At 36.8% G+C, this 17,140-nt stretch overlaps 1 protein-coding gene across 1 annotated transcript in view; it reads left to right on the top strand.

Annotated features, from left to right (window-relative positions):
- LOC139697925 (inositol 1,4,5-triphosphate receptor associated 2-like) overlaps positions 1 to 12,846 on the top strand; it is a 33,566-nt gene extending 20,720 nt beyond the window's left edge. Inside the window, exons 5-11 of the mRNA XM_071596785.1 lie at positions 1,537 to 1,597; positions 2,533 to 2,721; positions 2,950 to 3,118; positions 4,527 to 4,721; positions 5,460 to 5,579; positions 11,060 to 11,194; positions 12,820 to 12,846. Of these exons, the coding sequence (XP_071452886.1) occupies positions 1,537 to 1,597; positions 2,533 to 2,721; positions 2,950 to 3,118; positions 4,527 to 4,721; positions 5,460 to 5,579; positions 11,060 to 11,194; positions 12,820 to 12,846 (896 nt within the window). The remainder of the gene's footprint in view (positions 1 to 1,536; positions 1,598 to 2,532; positions 2,722 to 2,949; positions 3,119 to 4,526; positions 4,722 to 5,459; positions 5,580 to 11,059; positions 11,195 to 12,819) is intronic.
- The last annotated feature ends 4,294 nt before the right edge of the window (positions 12,847 to 17,140 follow it).

Raw genomic sequence — 17,140 nt, forward strand, 5'->3', positions numbered from 1 at the left:
TGTCTAGGACTTTTGACGAGCGATAGGGGAAACACAGAAAGGTCAGCACCAGTGTCAACAAGAAACTGTACCTTTGTGGTCGTGTCCGTAACGAAGAGGCGGCTTGCTGTAGGGCTAAGGTCGGCGGCCGCGTCTACCGAGCGCCCGCGGTGTTTTCCGGCACCTGGAATGAGCACGGCTGGGTGCAGTGCCGCGCGTCGGCACCAAACTTCCGGTGATACCAGCAGAGTTGTGGCGTCGTACGGCGTCCTGATGGTCCGTCTTCAGAGCCGCGAGATTGGCTGCGGGAACGGGAATGGCCTCGGAAACGGGAGCGTTCCTCTCGAGGGTGCCGCGCCACCGAAAGAGCCGCAACTTGACGGGTGAGGTCGTCCATTCGGCTCAGGAGGGAGGTCAACATGCCCGAGCATCCACCGGAACAAGATGGCGGGTCGGAACTCACCTCGCTTACCTGAGCGTGGGTAGGGGCGGGCACTCGTTCCCGGGGTATCACCTCACTAATTCTGTCGGCGAGGGAAGCCACGGCGTCTAGGTCGACGCCATCTTGAGCTGCTAAGATGGCGTGGAGAGGCGTGGGTAGCCGGGTGAGCCACAGCGACCGCATGAACTCGTCAGGCATCGACGAGCCTGCCAAGTCCTTGAGATGGCGGAGAAACTGGGATGGCTTCCTGTCGCCCATCTCTTCTCGCTCAAGGAGTCGCCTAATCACATAGCGAGGCAGATGTACAGATATTCGGGCTCGACCAAAACGGCGTGGTCAGTGCACGGCTAAGCACGTGGGGAGAAATGAATCACGTCGGGGTCACCACTATTGAAGGAGGTATCGTGGTGGAAATAATGACACCTCCTAACAATTAACAAAGTTTATTGTGCTCAGAAAATTAAAACCTTGATGAGGCGATTGAACAGTAATTATTCAGTAAATATTCGGCCGTGCGGTGGCGAAGCCAGGAGAGAATCCTTCACCAGGAAGCAGCGTCCTTGGGTTGACCACGATGGCGGCGCGCGTGACGGTCCAGAGCCAGTCAGAGAGAGAGTGAGAGTGAGACTGAGAGTGGCTCTGGCGGCGTGGTTGCGCCCTGGCGGCGGACCCTGGTGGCGAACGCCGGAAGCCAAAACACTTGCCGGCGAAGGCGCGTTCGCAATGGCGCTCAATGATGATTCAAGTGTTGAGCCGCCACATATTTCATTATATTAAAGTATAATGATGGTACCAGATGATGCCATAGTATATGTTGCAACATGTTGCTCGATTCTTGTTTGACTCTATAGAAAAGTATAAATCAAATGAATAATATTTCAGGCATCTATTGAGTAAACACAAATAGTTAACTTCATCCATATAATAACAGAAGGACACTAATGACCTAGTTCCTATGTTATACAAATCAGAGAAGGGAAATTAAATAAAAATCATGATTAATTGTTTGGAAATAATCAAAAGGTCGATGATATTCACATGGATACCTAGTCCGTTCATTATTTAGACAAATTTAGAATACAAGAATATTGATCATCAATAAATTTTCATTGCAGATCGTGAAGAGTGTAGCTCTTTTGAGGAAAAAGATGGAAATGTTTGGAAATCACCTTTAAAGTAAGTACAAAATGTCACATGTTCAATCAAAATGTTGTATATATGCAAAATCCCTTCTAAAAGCATGTCAGAAAACATGGGTACCTCTTAAAATTGAGGATATCATCAATCTGATAACACATTGTAATGCACTTGCATTATGGAAAACTCTCTTGCAGTAACATTTTAAAAATATACCATGAAATGCTCAGTTGTGAAGCTGAAATCTGATGTATAGCTCATAAAGCATGGGAATGGACAGGATGCATTTTTATTCATATCTTCTTCATGAAAAGCAAGTTTATGGTTAAATTTAAATTTAACTGAATGAGCATGCATATTTTGAAACTCTTTACCTGTGTTCCACTGATGTAGTGTCTTTTATTGAAGTAGTTAAAAATTAAAATGATAATACATTTTTATGGTATATCATCATATTGTAATAAATGTTTTACATTAAAAAATCAAATTTTGATTGGATATGATGGGATGGGTATCTGAAGTGGAAATATGTATATACCTATATATATATTTCTATATCTATGTCATACCACATGCTGTGTCAAGTGACATCACATTTATATTGTAACTTTATTCAGGGACTCATAATTTTTCATGAATGTTCTGAAGGCTTTCTCAGTTAGCTCACCATATTTCCCTTATTTGTAACCTATATTTAGTTCTTGAATTTTGAGCATTCCAGTTGTATAGAGTAACAAAAAACTCAGTCAAATGAAGCAAATGAGAATAGTGGCTCTCGCAATTATAGGTTGAGCATTGGAAACAAGCAAGGTGAAACAGGTACTAACATTTGTTGAATGAGGATCTAGGGGATGAATTTTTGATCAATGGTTCCATGGGATCCAAGGGAAATATGGAATATGTATAATTTTAATTTTTTCAAAAGAATATTTATTTATGTAATGTATCATTTGATTTTTCTCTTTTTATTCAAGTATCCATAATTCATCTGTTGATTCCGCCGAGGCCGAAGACCAACTGCGGCATACCAATAATGAGTTGACCTTGCAGAAGAAATGGCTTGAGGAGCAAAATACAAAGCTGATGGCCATCTTAAAGAATTCTGAAGATTCAAATGCTGCACTTCAAATCAGCTATGATTCTTTGAAAAAAGAAAATGAAAAGTAAGTGTCTCGTGTTATTCCTATTATTTGTGTATCAGCTAGAAATCATAACTGGTCTATTTCGTGCATCAACAATTTTATTAACCAAATATGATAATGATTTATCAGTTGGTGACTGTATGATATTGAGTATATCATACAGTCACCAACATTCTCAGTCACAAATATATGTGTTAAGGGCTTGTCTCATGTTTGTATTGTAATGCTTTTAAATTGTTCTTCCCTCAGTTTGAAACTATCCATTGAAGGCATGAAAAGTTTAAGAGCAGAAAATGAAGAACTGAAAGACCTTCTTTCTAGTACTGAGAAGAGATATTCTGAACTTAAGGTTCACACTAAGAGGTTGGAGCAGGAGGCCAATGACTATCAGAATGTAGTGGATGAGCTTGAATCTGAGGTGCTGTTTTAAAGATAGTCTGGGATATTATATATATATATATATATATATATATATATATATATATATATATATATATATATATATATATATATATATAATAGTTTTTAGAGTAATAGAATGTTCAAGGGTATAATATTGTAATATCCTGCAACTGTAGAATATCAAATAGAACTTTGAACGATAATGTACCACATGCATACTAGGCAGGGCAAGTTTTGAGTCTTGTGATCCATAGGATTAGAGGCAAAGTAGGGGTGATTGTGAGTGAGTTTGTTGTCAAGAAAAGAATCTCTGAGGGATCATAAAAGAGCATAGACCTTGAAACAAAGAATAAACGTAAGCATTTACCTACTTCAAAATTTATTGCCATGGAAAACTTTCAATTTCATTAATGTAGGCTAATGTGCTCCTAAATAAGAAATTAGGAATGATTTTTAAAATTTTTAAAAAATGCATAATAAGTTGATGGAGAGATTAGTTAAAGAAATAAAAACATATTGTGTATCTATTCAAAAGTATTTACATACTAGCTAATTTATTATTATGTAATCTTTAATTACTTTAACTTACTCTTTTCATTGTTTTTTATAGAAAACTGATGTTTTTAGTTATGCACGTGGCTCAAAGTATGTGGAGGTCTTCACCAAATCTACTAATTCATATTCAGCCCTTTGACTCAATGTTAAAATGAATTTTCACTCCTTCCTCATTTTTTTACCAATTATAATCTTATTCTGTTTTGAAATTAAAGTATATGCAGTGTACCAGGGGATTCTGCAGATTGCAATCACATTATGAAAATAATTTGTAAGTTTTTGTCTTGTCTACATGAACATTTTCCTCAAACAAACAAGTTTTAATGCCTAATTAGTAATTATGAATGTTAAAATTTTTAAATGTTGATTTGAAATTATGCTCCAATACTGTTAGTTAATTACGTTTTTACATTTAACAATGAGGCTGGAAAGAAAAAAATATTTAGAAGTGCTATACCTGTAGCTGGTAATTTTTTGTGTACATATTTTAAAATAATAGCAGTGAAGTATTTGAAAATAATTTAATTGAATAATCATGTTCAATGGCTTATTCAATTTCATTTAAACTTCCTGAGGAGATATTTGTCTCATCCTGTCCTCTTTCAATCTCCTTCTCACCTGTGGTGATTCTGTCATGTATGTGAGCTATAAGTTAAATATCTAGACATCTATGCAGGCATATATAACAAATTGAAATAAAAAGGGGTGGTAACACCGTAAAAAATATGCATAGTAAAAGCTAAGTTACTTTGTGAGAAATTAGGCTACTAGTATCAGGGGCTGTAGGAGACATAGCAAAGTTAATGAGTTAATTCTTATGTGCTCATCTTTTAATTGCAGCTGCATTTTATACTACATTCCTCTTACAGAAAACTGGTTTGAAAAATGATCTGGAATCATGCCTTAGCAGTGAAAATGAATATATTGGAGTTATAGAGTCTCAATCACAAGAACTGAAATGTCTTTCTGAAGAGAAGAGAGTCAATGAAGAGAAATTAAATTCAGAAAAAGTAAAATGTGAAGAGCTGCAGAGCAATGTTGACAGCCTGATGTCTGCTCTAAAAGTAAGATTTGTTGTTTTAAGATAATTTATTAATTCAAATCTACGCTCATAGAACTGGCAGTGAATCTTTCTCATTTCTTCATGCACCATTATGCCTATGTTTTTAGATTTAAAATTTAGAAAAAATGTTTCGGATCTGGCAGGAAATTTACAACCAAAATCAAATGTTAGCCAATTATTTGCAAATAAATGAAATCATTCAGTCAAGAGTGAATGGGAATTTGATGGAAGAGATTGGGTGCTTTCATAAGAGCTAAACGTTTCTAGAATATAGCCCAAGAAATAAAGTCAAATTCACCTGCAAGTACCTACTTTCCCATACACTGGCAACATATGCCATATTGCACACCACACCATGGTTAAACAGTGTAAAAAGAAAATGAACAAGGAAGAATGAAATAATTCTGTTTCCATAGGATAGAATTTTTATTGTGGACTAGTTATGCTACACTTTAGCATCACCTGGTCTAATACTACATGCTAAACTAGATGCTACAGTGTGGTGAAACTAGTCCACAGTAAAAATTCTCTTCTGCAGAAATGCAAAAGCTAGTTCCTTGTTCATTCTAATGGAATCCTACAAAGTGTTGACCTCAACTATCTCCCAAAGTAAAAAGAAAACGTATTTCTGTAGGAACAAAGCATGATGTCACGGGAGTGTCAGTCAACGATGGAACATACTGTTTATTATTAGATAATATTACTGCCTGCAGAATAATAATCATTTCACACTTTACAGATTTGTGAGGAAGAGAAGGAGGAGCTGGAAGAAAAGATGGCCAAACTACAAGAAAAGTGTTGGACATCATCACCAAGGAGAAGCCTAGAGTTTTCATCTAATTTGAAACTCTCTCCCAAGGTAAGACAACTTAAATTATGTGGTAATATCAACTGTGTATTATGTTGGCAAAAATTGTACATCCCTCTATAAATGAATATTAATACTTTATAAATAATAATAATTTTTATTCATCAAAGAGCAGCTCATGCCATGGTAAATATCATAAAAAATAAAGGTATTTGAATACATTCTTTATGAATACATACATGTACATTCAATATCATGATGAAGAGATACACATTTTTTATAGTTGAACTTTTCTAGTCTAGTTGAAAATATTCACTAACCAGTGCAAAGGGTTTGAAATCAACAATGCTCAGTTACATTTTTGAACTTATTACTACTACTTAGATGCACAGTTCTGGGAAGTTCATTATTTGATTTTAAGACAAGGTCATCTCAATGATTGAAGGTTTTGGACAATCTGCATTGGGTGTCTAACATATTTCTTGGCCTTGCATTATGGCTGTGTATATTGCCTCTTGTAACAAAGTTATTTACGTTATCTTCAACACGAATTAAGTACTGGTAAATGTATATGTTAAAGACTATCATCACACAGCCTGAAAAATAGTGGAGGGCAGTGATCATGATGGCCAAAGCTTGTTATTGTCCTAATTGCTTTATTTTGTAACATAGTGCATGATATGTACCTTGTATGGCCCCAAAGCATCAGGCCATGACTTAGAAAAAAGCAAAATATTCGAGTCTTACATTTATTTATTTTATTTTGCATTAGTCCAAAAACAGCACTTAAGCATTTACAAGGGAAGATTGACAATTATATATAATAAAGGAATCAATTACAAACACATAAACCCTAGATAGAGAAAGAACTCACCTAAGCGAATCGAAAATCTAAGGGAATCGAACCCTCGACCTCTACGTTGATAGAGGACGTTACCCTGCTGCCACCGGGGTCGGCAGAATGTTTCTAAGCAACACAGCTTTTAATACTCCTGATTTTGAAGAGGTTCTGGGAAATGTTTTTTTATAAATGGTATTAATTCAGCCATAATTACCATCGCAGTAGATTTGGGTATGCGTAGTGTCTCACTAAAATTAGCTGAATAATTTGTCTTAAGTCTTTAGTACCTATGATATATTGTTATTTCCCTACGACTTTATGGCTATCTTAAATATATGTGTCCCGCATCACCCAAATGTATTGCTGGTTGAAGTAACTTCAACATAACATGCATCGAATGTAGGAATTCTCAGAGGACATTGCAGAGTTATTTTGAAGTTTTAAGTGTTATTTATTGCTTGATAAGCAAATAATTCAAAAATATTAATTGATTTAGATATGAAGTCAAGCGAAACCCGCCCTAGACTGCAGCTTGTTTGGGTGGTGAAGAGTTCGTTTAGCAGTTGCATGATATTATTATCATCTCACCGCTACCTACTGGGGGGAGCTTCGGTCCGGTATCTGTCCGTGGGTTGCGGGCAGCCGACTAAAATCGCACCCAGACCGTGCCAATGCAGTACATACTCTTACTTGCAAGAGATGGAAGAAATAATGAAAATTATGAAGACTGCGAGCACTTTGTAACTTCAAAAACGATACGATAATGACCGTGACGCGGGAGGATAATGAGATGAGTTGATTCAATGAATGAGGCGAAGGGTGTGTCACCTGAGTCAGGCCGTGAAACTACCCTGGCCTCCGAGTTTTATTTTACGCCTTCGTTTTAAAATAAAGTAGAATCTCATTAATCCGGCACCCTCGGAACCATACACAAGCAGGATTTTTGAAAATCCCGATTGTTTAAAAAAGCGTTGAATATTGCGTATTAGCACAACGGCAACGTACGCACGTAAACATGTACGTTAAGGTTAAATACGCAGTGTAGAAAGATGTCTGTACGCTTCACTCAAAAAGTAGAGGGATGTCTTCTATTTCAAATTTTCACCATTAGTACAGCGACAAGTTATGCATTACTGTTTCAAGATTAAGGATGGTTATATGGGCTACAAGGTTGCTTAACATCACATTACAATAAGATTTTCTTAAGCTTAAGGATAGTTGAACCCCCTCAGAAAAAGAAATTATCTAAGCTATCCCGGTTGATTGTATATTGCAAATAAAGAAATCCTCAAGTAGTACTATAGTTAATTATTAGAGACAAGCCTACGCTTGGTACACTATTTCTGGCTTTCAATCCGGAACTTGGAACATGAAACCATTGCATGCGCCGGATATTATGCAGAAAGTAATTGATTTTATTAGCGAAGCGTATTTAATTATAATTGGAAAACAAAAAGTACTCAATTGAGACACAGATAAATACTTGAAATGAATTATAATGTTCGATGGATGAACTACTGCCATGGAAAATCACTTTTGGCGGGCCCTTCCCCTCTTCGCTCCGCTTCTTCGAGTTTCCCATCTCACCCGCACATAAATTGTGAATTAACATGCTAGCATTTTGTAAGTGCACCATGCAAATTCGTAAAACGTATTCATAAGGATGACTTGGGCCAAGATTGTCAATTCAGAGTGGCAAAGGATTCCGGCCGAGGTGATCGGATAGGTAACACTAAAAACCTTTGGAACCTCTTTGACTTGAACCTCTAGAGTTCGTACGCAACTTCAGGCATGGCTATTGTATAAACTCTCTTGGTTCCACTCGTGAAAAACCTTATGAAAAGTCGAGAGCGCTTTATCTTTTTGATCGTAACGTATCATTTCTCATTAGAATTATTTAGCTGTATTATATTACTGTCGATTTTATTTATGTTTCTGATTCAACGGCACAATGGAATATCACTTATGATCCATTAAAATAATTTTTTTCTTATATTTTGCACTTCAGATATGGATAATATTTCTTTGTGGCTTTATCCATGGCAACTGAATCTGGTACATATTTGTTTAACGCTGCCAAATTATCTTCTCCTACCAGAGAACTATTAAAAATAGGACAGTTTGTTGATTTAAGATTAAATTAAACCAAGGTAATAGTCTGCGCTCAAGACAGGGTAGATAATTTTAAAAGAATGCCAGGTAAATACGCACCGGGGAAAGTGGAAGAATTCAAATAAATACGAGAGCTCTCAAGAAATTAACTTACGTTTCGGCTTAGCGTGGTGGTGGGTTTGGCTCGAGCACCACCCTGGTGCCTAAACGTCCCTATATTCAGCACGCACCCTACTGTGGTAGTGTGTGCAGACGGTGGTTCTTCTATATAACTCACTGCGAACTATTACAATGTGCGCTGCCATGGAAAATCACGCGAGTTGTGAAGTGCAATACGCTATTAGGTTTTTACCGGCAAAAAACCACAAGTCAATTGAAATTCAGCGATAACTTTGTGAAGTACACGGATACGGAATAATGAGTGAAGGTGGAGTGAGGTAGTGGTGCATTCATGATTAAAAAGGCCGCACCTTTGTCCACGATGAGGACCGCAGTGGTGGGCCTAGCCTCGTGACAGATAAACTGACACCAAAAATTAAGGAAAAAACATCGTTAAAATCGCTGATCTACGATTGCGGATCTCTCGCAAGACGTGGCTGGCGACACAGGAATTTGACAGTGACGCATAATTACATGCTGGTAGTACAACAAGATGTTAAAATGTAAGGCGGCAGATTTTTTCAAGGACGGATTGAAAGGCTTGTGTATCGTAATGATAAATGCCTCAATTGGAATGAAAACTATATAGAAAAATAGTTTAAGAATGAACCTTTCAAACGTTTGTAATAAAATTTTGTCTTATTGCTAGGTTCATAATTAATTTCAAAACGTAAGTTACTTTCTGGACAGACATCGCATATGGACAAGGGAGTCACTGGCGATGGAAGAATCAAGCAGGAGATAGCAAAATCGGAATGAAGAAGGCTTTCAGTTAAAAGGAACAACTGCGAATGGCTGATATTACTAGTTTAGATATAATGAAATGGTTAACTAGCACATTTACTTATAAATGGAGCTTAATTTTACACGAATTTGATATATATGGGCGATAGGAATAACAGAGAGAATGGAGGATTAAAAGCCATGAGAAGTTGGTGCCCCGAGAGAATAATGAAAATAAAATTGAAGTAGCCACTGAAGAAGTACTTCGGAGAACGATTGAATGGAGAAATTTAAAATGAAGAGGAGTTGAACTAATTTGACATATCTTCCGGCACGATTTTTTGCTGAACTCCATAGTTGAAGAAAACAGGGATGGAATTGAAGATGTAGGTCAAGGATGAATTGAGAGATGCAGGTCGCGAAATATGTCACTCCAAGTAACTAGGCATGAATGAAAAGATTGGTTGCAACAGAATATAGTGGAGAGTTATTGCAAACCAATTGCATTGATGACCCATGAGGATGAGGAATCAGAATCGGATATGTCCCAAGTTTATACACCTATCATCGCAGGTTAAATGTTTGTCACATTAATAATTTTTCGACGTCTTATCATTCATTATATAATGTTGTACGCGCGTTTCTTAAACGTGTTCAAAAGTAATCAGTAAGATCTTCCTTTTTACCTTTAATTTCCTTTGATGATTTAAATGCTTGCCATGGGTTTTTTCGATAGACCCAAAAGAGCTCAACTGCGTTTAGTCCATGAATGAGTTCCAATTTTAACATTAAGTTTGGAATTCATCCATTCCTATAAACAACGCATAAGAAGGAATTTCTGAAGTCTTCCATCGAGCAACAAAGCGACTTAATTAAAGATGAAACGGATGCGGAAGAAGACGACAGGGGGCCGGATATGTTGAGAAGTGAATCCTGCTTAGCGGTGAGAGACTTGAATAAAAAAGCAAGAAGCCCGGAGCTGGTAAAACCAATAGCGAAATGAATGATCAAGGTTCTTTGAGGTAATATAGTGGAGGAATCCTTTTTCCATGCAGCAAAGGCAGCTAGCTAAGCGGAAGATTATCAGAAGACTTCGAGCATATTGAAAAAAAATGTTGGCTTCCATTTGCGGATTGTTATTACTTGTCCGTGGTTTTCTTCGGAGTCGATTTCAACCAATATTTTGACTATGCTCAAATAAGTTTTGTGCTACGTTCGTTCTGTTGTTTGGTCACTATTTCCTCATTTATCAAAATTCTACAGAATTTTATAACTTTAGCTAAAGCATTTATTAAATGTGTGTTTATCATGAATTACATTTGTATAGAAAAATTTTCCAGCCAAGGAACACTACGTGTAATTCGGATTAATTCGCAGCGTCAAGATACGCAATAGGTACTATAGAGGAAATAGGAAAGATACATTAAATGAGTTTAATCAGGGATCTTCTATATTTGACAGTCTTTCGGTGTGTTAGTCTCTCTGGTAGTCTTAAGGTGTGAATCACATATTTTTATTGTGCATGGTAAAAAACAGACGTTTACGGAAAATATTTTAAATTATGGGAAATATTTCTTTGATGTGATCAATTATATTATTATTTAGCTTTTCTTGGTTTTAGTTTTAGGTTAATTGTATTTGAATGTGCACTTAAGATCGAATTCCTGCATTTCACGCTTTCAAAATTTATCTTCAGTATGTCGCTGGCCTTTGCAGTTACGAGGAAGTGAGGGACGAATGTAAAACTTTATACAAGGACTTATTTTCTGAGTCGCCGGCGGTTTCTTCTGAGGAAAAGGTGACATCCATTGAATCGGAGTTAAAGAGCCAGGTTGGTGATGTCTATGTAGCATGCATTAAAAGTAAAATGTTAACTAAAATGCGTGACTTATTCGCCAAGATGCGTAAACATTCTCCGAAGAATAATAAATGCAAATAAAAGAAATTTCAGCCATTAATTTGACGACGCAGAACTAAATAAGTCACCTTAAATATTATTAATAGGTATTTGAACCTGTAGTCATTTACTTAATTTAGGTTTTTGGGAGAATATTTCTTCTTTCCTCTAACATAGTATTTCTTTAAACATTAGAAGTACTTTCGACTCTAATAGAAGTGACTCGAAGAATTTTTAATGCAAAACATTGCACTTAGGATGCGATCACTTTTAAATTTCACCTGGTAATCGCCTGATGCGATTTTTCCGTCAAAAATACATACATGTCACATATACAATTTGTAAACCTAGGTGCTACTATATTTATTTTTTTAAAACCCTTTCGCCCACAAATATGGTACACTCTCGACTTGAGATGTCTAAAATGATTATTCTCTCGTATGTGACAACGCGTCCCTCTTTCTTCTCCATTTGATATCAGACGTGCATTAAGAAGAAATGCAGAAAGAAGAGGTAGTGGAGGATGGAGAAAGGAACCTTTTACTCTCGGTTATGTAGACACGTTATCTGGAAGCATTTATGAGATAGCAGTGATTTGTCGTCAACAGCTGGATCCAGGGAGGATAAAAAAGTGAGAGGAGGAGAAAAAAAACTTGTTTGAAAAACGTGTTTCCAATAGCAATGAATTTGGGCATGAGTATTTTCCTAGGACGACGACAATTTAATTGATTTTTATTCTGTTTATTATTGTTTCAGTTTCATTTTGGTGTTTAAGTAGGAAAACCACAAGTACGGAGAAAATGGCGGGCCATTCTTCGTAAGCTAGTTACTTTTCGTTTTCCATTTTATTTTCTCTTGAAGTACTTGAGGCATGTATTATTAACGATGATATTAGGTATTGCAATTGAAGTTTGAGAATGGTCTCAAACTTCAATTGAATGTTTTTTCCTGTTTTTTAATGTATAGTTCATGATATTGAAACTGACTTCACGGTAAGTTGCACGCACAAATAAACAAATATACAGTTGTTTATAAAATTTTTAAAAGAATTTCCAGGTTTTTTAACAGATTCGTAATTTATCAACACGGTGCAATATTTTTTTGCTTTCCCTGATCGAACTCCATACTAAGCACCCTACCACCTATGAGGAATAATAGCGAAAATTAAGTTAAGATACACGTCACAGCAGGAGAATTTCTAAATAACTTCAAAATCGAAATAAAATGAAAATGCTAATCTTTAAATAAATCTGATAATCTTTACTTGGACCTTGGAGGGTGAGTTGAAAACGGTGGTACTATTGATATTGTGGACAAGAGTGAATCGGCTGGAGATTTAACAACGCATCGGTAGGTTATGTTCATGGTATGGGGGGGATTGGGTTTGAAAGGTTAGTTGGCATACCGGTAGTCTCTCATAAGGTATGCAGATGTGTTTCTTTGCCTGATGATTACTAAATTAATTAAACTTTACAAGGAACGAATTTTGTTTCATTTATGCATGTATTTTTGATTAAATTAATACATGTTATGGCAAATTTTATTGCTTTATTTTGCAGAAGAAGAAAAAGGCTAATTTGTTTTAAAGAGAGCATCTGAAACATTTTTGCCATCGCTCAGTAAGTTATAATAATTGATTCCGCCTGCAACTTTGGGGAATAACTGTAATTTTAAGGAGTTGCGGTGAAAAAAGAAACTGAATTTTTGCTTTATAATTAATGAAACCCCTAACTTCGTAGCTCAGAGAAAGTTTGTTTCGCCGACATTTGGAAAAGTTGAAATCCTCTTTATGCTCTTTCATATTAAAACAATATTTGGGAAGATTTTTTTCCCACTGGCTCCCTCGGAATTTCCATAGCTTGAACCCACGAAAGGGAATTTTCTAGTGAAAAAGATGACGAAGATGAAAAATTTGGGATCAAAGTAACGGGTTGAGTCGTTTCCTCCTATATCGTTCTTTGATCCCGATACACTTTTTATATTTGTGCGATAATTTATTTGTCTGGTGAATTCATCGAATCTTATTGTCTTAGAATTCCGGAGAGAAATATTAGGTTGGATCCAGGGTATTTCAACGTATTGCGTGTGTAAGATTTTCTCTCGCGGAATCGTCGAATGTAGATTTTTGAAAATTTCTCGAGAGTTCGCGGACCCGGATTTTTTTACCGCTATTCCAGCCAAGACTCCAAGAGTATACAATCAAAATCGTAACTTTTGCGATATGTCTCGCGGATAATGATAATTTTCGGACTTTCTGTCACTTCCAGCAGTTATACGTCGGACTATGTGTACTTAACTACGAAGAGGCAGTATTTTGCTTACAAATAGGACTAATTTCATATTCATAGTTTAATATCAGGTGTCTGTTTTGCATTATCACAACCTTTCAATATGTAGGGCATTTGAACTTACCGAGAAGGAGAATTAGTTTTGGAGAGGCGCACGCAATTATGTATTTTGATAATGAGGTGGCATGGCCAAATTGATGTAATTTTACCTCTGTAAGAGGTTTATTCAAAATGTTCCTGAGCCTTTTTCTCTGATATTTCGCCAATCTTTTGTCTTATCTGTATCATCTATGAGAATGAGCCATGAGATAGGACAATTTGAAAAGTAATTGAACTTCTAATGATTATAAATAAATATCAATGCCACAATTTCAGTGTGTCAAAATCATTCGCCTTGCCCGGAATTCGAACCCGGATCCCTCGATGTCCGGCCGAGTGCGGGAGGATTTTGGAATGCAAAATAATAATTACTAATACAATTGATTATCGGGGTGCTAAAAAAATCTTTCATTTATCATTGGACACAAAATAAATTATTTTGAGATTCATTATAATTCATTAAGAGCTTTCATTTCGTTCGACACACGTATATCCCGGATCTACACGTTATCCTGCTCCCCGGGGTTATATCCGCGTTTGGTTGGCTATAAGACACCACTCATCGGAAAATAATAAGTATAAAAAATTTTGTACCGTAGAAATTCAGCAAAAGCTTGAGGGGTTTTTGAAATGCGGGAGTGCGCAAAAATGGAAAATAAAATGGAAGGTAAGAAAACGAGGTACAAGGCGTGGTGGAGGAGGGAAGAGGCTAGTTGGGAGAAATTCGAAGAAGGTGGGAAAAATGGATGCAGAGCATATTAATTGACGATGGAATATTAAATACTGTGGTGTTGAGGGGGAGGATTGTTTATTTTTGTATAGGGTGTCTCGTTGTGTGGTGTTAGGTGAGAGGCTTAGCAGTAGTTAGTCTCCACCGGCAGATTACCACTAATGAAAATTATTAGGACGTACATATAGCGAAATGTTTTATATAAGTTCCCTGCGCGAGAGAAACTTTAAAGATTACGATAAATTTATATCCTGCCAAACTCTGTACACATCCGCACAAAGCCTCCGTCATAGCGTGCGGCAGGGGGGTTTTGAGAAACTAGCGCTGAAAAAGGAGAGAAATAGTCTTGAAAGAGGGAATGTTTAGTGATTTTTCAGCGTTTTTTCCCTTTTTTTGCGACCGTGAATTCCGAGAGAAAAACATATCCTTGAATATATCCGGGTACATGCTCTCTTCCTAAATATTTTGTCAGTGTTATCCGACTTGATGAACCTGCTTATGGGGGGCTTGTCTTGTCAAAGTCGTAAGTAAACTCTCACAATTGGCACCTTTGTATTAATTCAAGTTAGTCTTGTCCTCCTGTGACTATCATTTCGATTTATCGGCAAGCCATGTTCAGTACAATTTATGGCTTTTTACAAAGTTCTCAGGTAGCATTTTTTTCAGGAATAAGTTAAGGTCCCCGTCAATGAATTTTTTTAGAAAGGTCTCTCAAATGCCGCAGATTTGAAATTAGGACAATATATGGAAATACAGTAATATCCGCTCTCTTCCATCGCTATAATTTCCTACTTCGCATTTCACAAATGCTAGCTTCTCCCAAGTGGCATCGCTTTTAATTTGCAGTTGATTGCCCCATCGAGGTCCGATGTGATCGTATCTCCGCTATAGTTAACATGGCCAGAAAAGCTTTTTTGAGTACTTCCTAGTGAATGTGTGTCAGGGTTGCTCTTTTCATTATTAAAAGAACACTTAGTGCACTTTTTTGTCATTCAATTCTAAACCTCTGGTTTATACTCACCGTCAGTGAGAATCAATTGTTCGAAAGTGTTTTGCGATCTGTTTGACTTGTCATTTCTCTGTAAATTAAAGCTTTGGTATAAGATATCTGCTTATCCAACGCATATCTTCCTTCTAACATATTGTATAGCATTTTCTTAAAATTTATATAAGCATAAATTATGGATGATTATCCGTTTATGTGAACAATCAATGGTATTATATTACCTTAATAAATAAACGCATAATGTATGCCATTTATTTCTGTTGGTGTTAAGCAGATATGCTGCAATTCTCATTTTCGTGTTTTACTTATAATATATTATAATACTTCATATATTTAACGTAAAATAATTCAGATATTTAACTTTTATGAAACTCAGGTAATAGATTAGAACGCCCAGCTAATTCACCGTGATTTCTTCGTCTTGTTTAATTGTACGCATTCGGGAGGGTATTTTTTTAAGATGTGCATGACGATTCTAATAAGGATCATAAGATTTTGGAAATTGAATTGTAGAAGTTGAGTGATTTCTCTGGAAAACAGGTGCAAAAATTCATTTTTTCGAAATATCCCCTGTTCACTTGCGGAACAAAGGATATCGATCAAATTGTAAAATGACCAACGGTAAGTTCCACTTCTATCGGAATGATATTGATCAATATATGGTCAATTATAATACTAATAATGGCGATAAATTTAATAGTTTATCACTAATTATTTTTTCTTAATTTGAATATTTTTTATTTGAATGAACACGGGTGATAGGCAAAAACGTCAAGTAAGTAGCTACATGTTTTCTTCCCTTAATACAATTCAAACACGAATTCGGTAGAATGCTTTTGAAAAATGTGGATGATGATTAGCTAAAATATCATAAAAATTGAATCCCAGCAATTGTAAACTGAACAGGCAAAAAAGTTTAAATTTTATCATTTCCCAAAGTAACAAGTTTAAGCTTTATGTGCCCTCAAGATCGAAATCCCACAATATGATACAAGCACACACCGAGGCACACCGATGGACATATATGTATATGATCATAAATATTCTAATTTCGTTTTTACAAGATTTCCTAAAGGTGTATTCCTCTTTGAAACCCCATTAATTGTTTTCAATTAGTTGTACAGCCCTTTCCCTTTACAACGCAATGTAAAATTGTTTCCTAAAACCGATGTGTATCATCTCGTTCACTCCAAATGTGCTGCAGATGTGAAGCGTGGTGTCAGCTGGGGACCGATGACCTTGGAAGACCTGCGTCTGCTAAGCTTAACTCTCCGGCTCTCGCCTTTCCGGAGAATCTAAAACTCCAAGCCATCCGTGCACTAAACGCTCTGACCTAATCAAAATCGCATGGGCCGTAATCGAACTACGTAGATTTGCTCGTCGGCGTCTGGCTGGTGGCTAAACGGTGAACCCTCACTCCCAGGGTAGAGAGGGGCTGGGCCGCCCTCCGTAACCTGCCGGATTTCACGGCTTTTCGGAATCAAACTGGGAGAGTGGGCATCAACCTTAGTTGTGTGTGGGTGAGGAGATCTGGCCTAGCTAGGCCTGTGAGTTGGTGGTAAAAACCGCGGACGAAAAAGCCCGGGGCTTAGCCGATTATATAGCGTCACTGAGCTTCCGCCAAATAAGAGAAGTTCCTTTTGAGGGACATTCATTTGCCACCGCTAGCGCTGACTGGGGTCAACAGCTCACGTTTTACGCGCCTTGTTTTGACGATTGAAATTACGTCTTTTCGAACGAATTTTTTCCCAAAAAAA

Source organism: Hetaerina americana, unplaced genomic scaffold (genome assembly GCF_022747635.1).
Source record: "Hetaerina americana unplaced genomic scaffold, ioHetAmer1.1.p SCAF_8, whole genome shotgun sequence".
NCBI classification, from domain to species: Eukaryota; Metazoa; Arthropoda; class Insecta; order Odonata; family Calopterygidae; genus Hetaerina; species Hetaerina americana.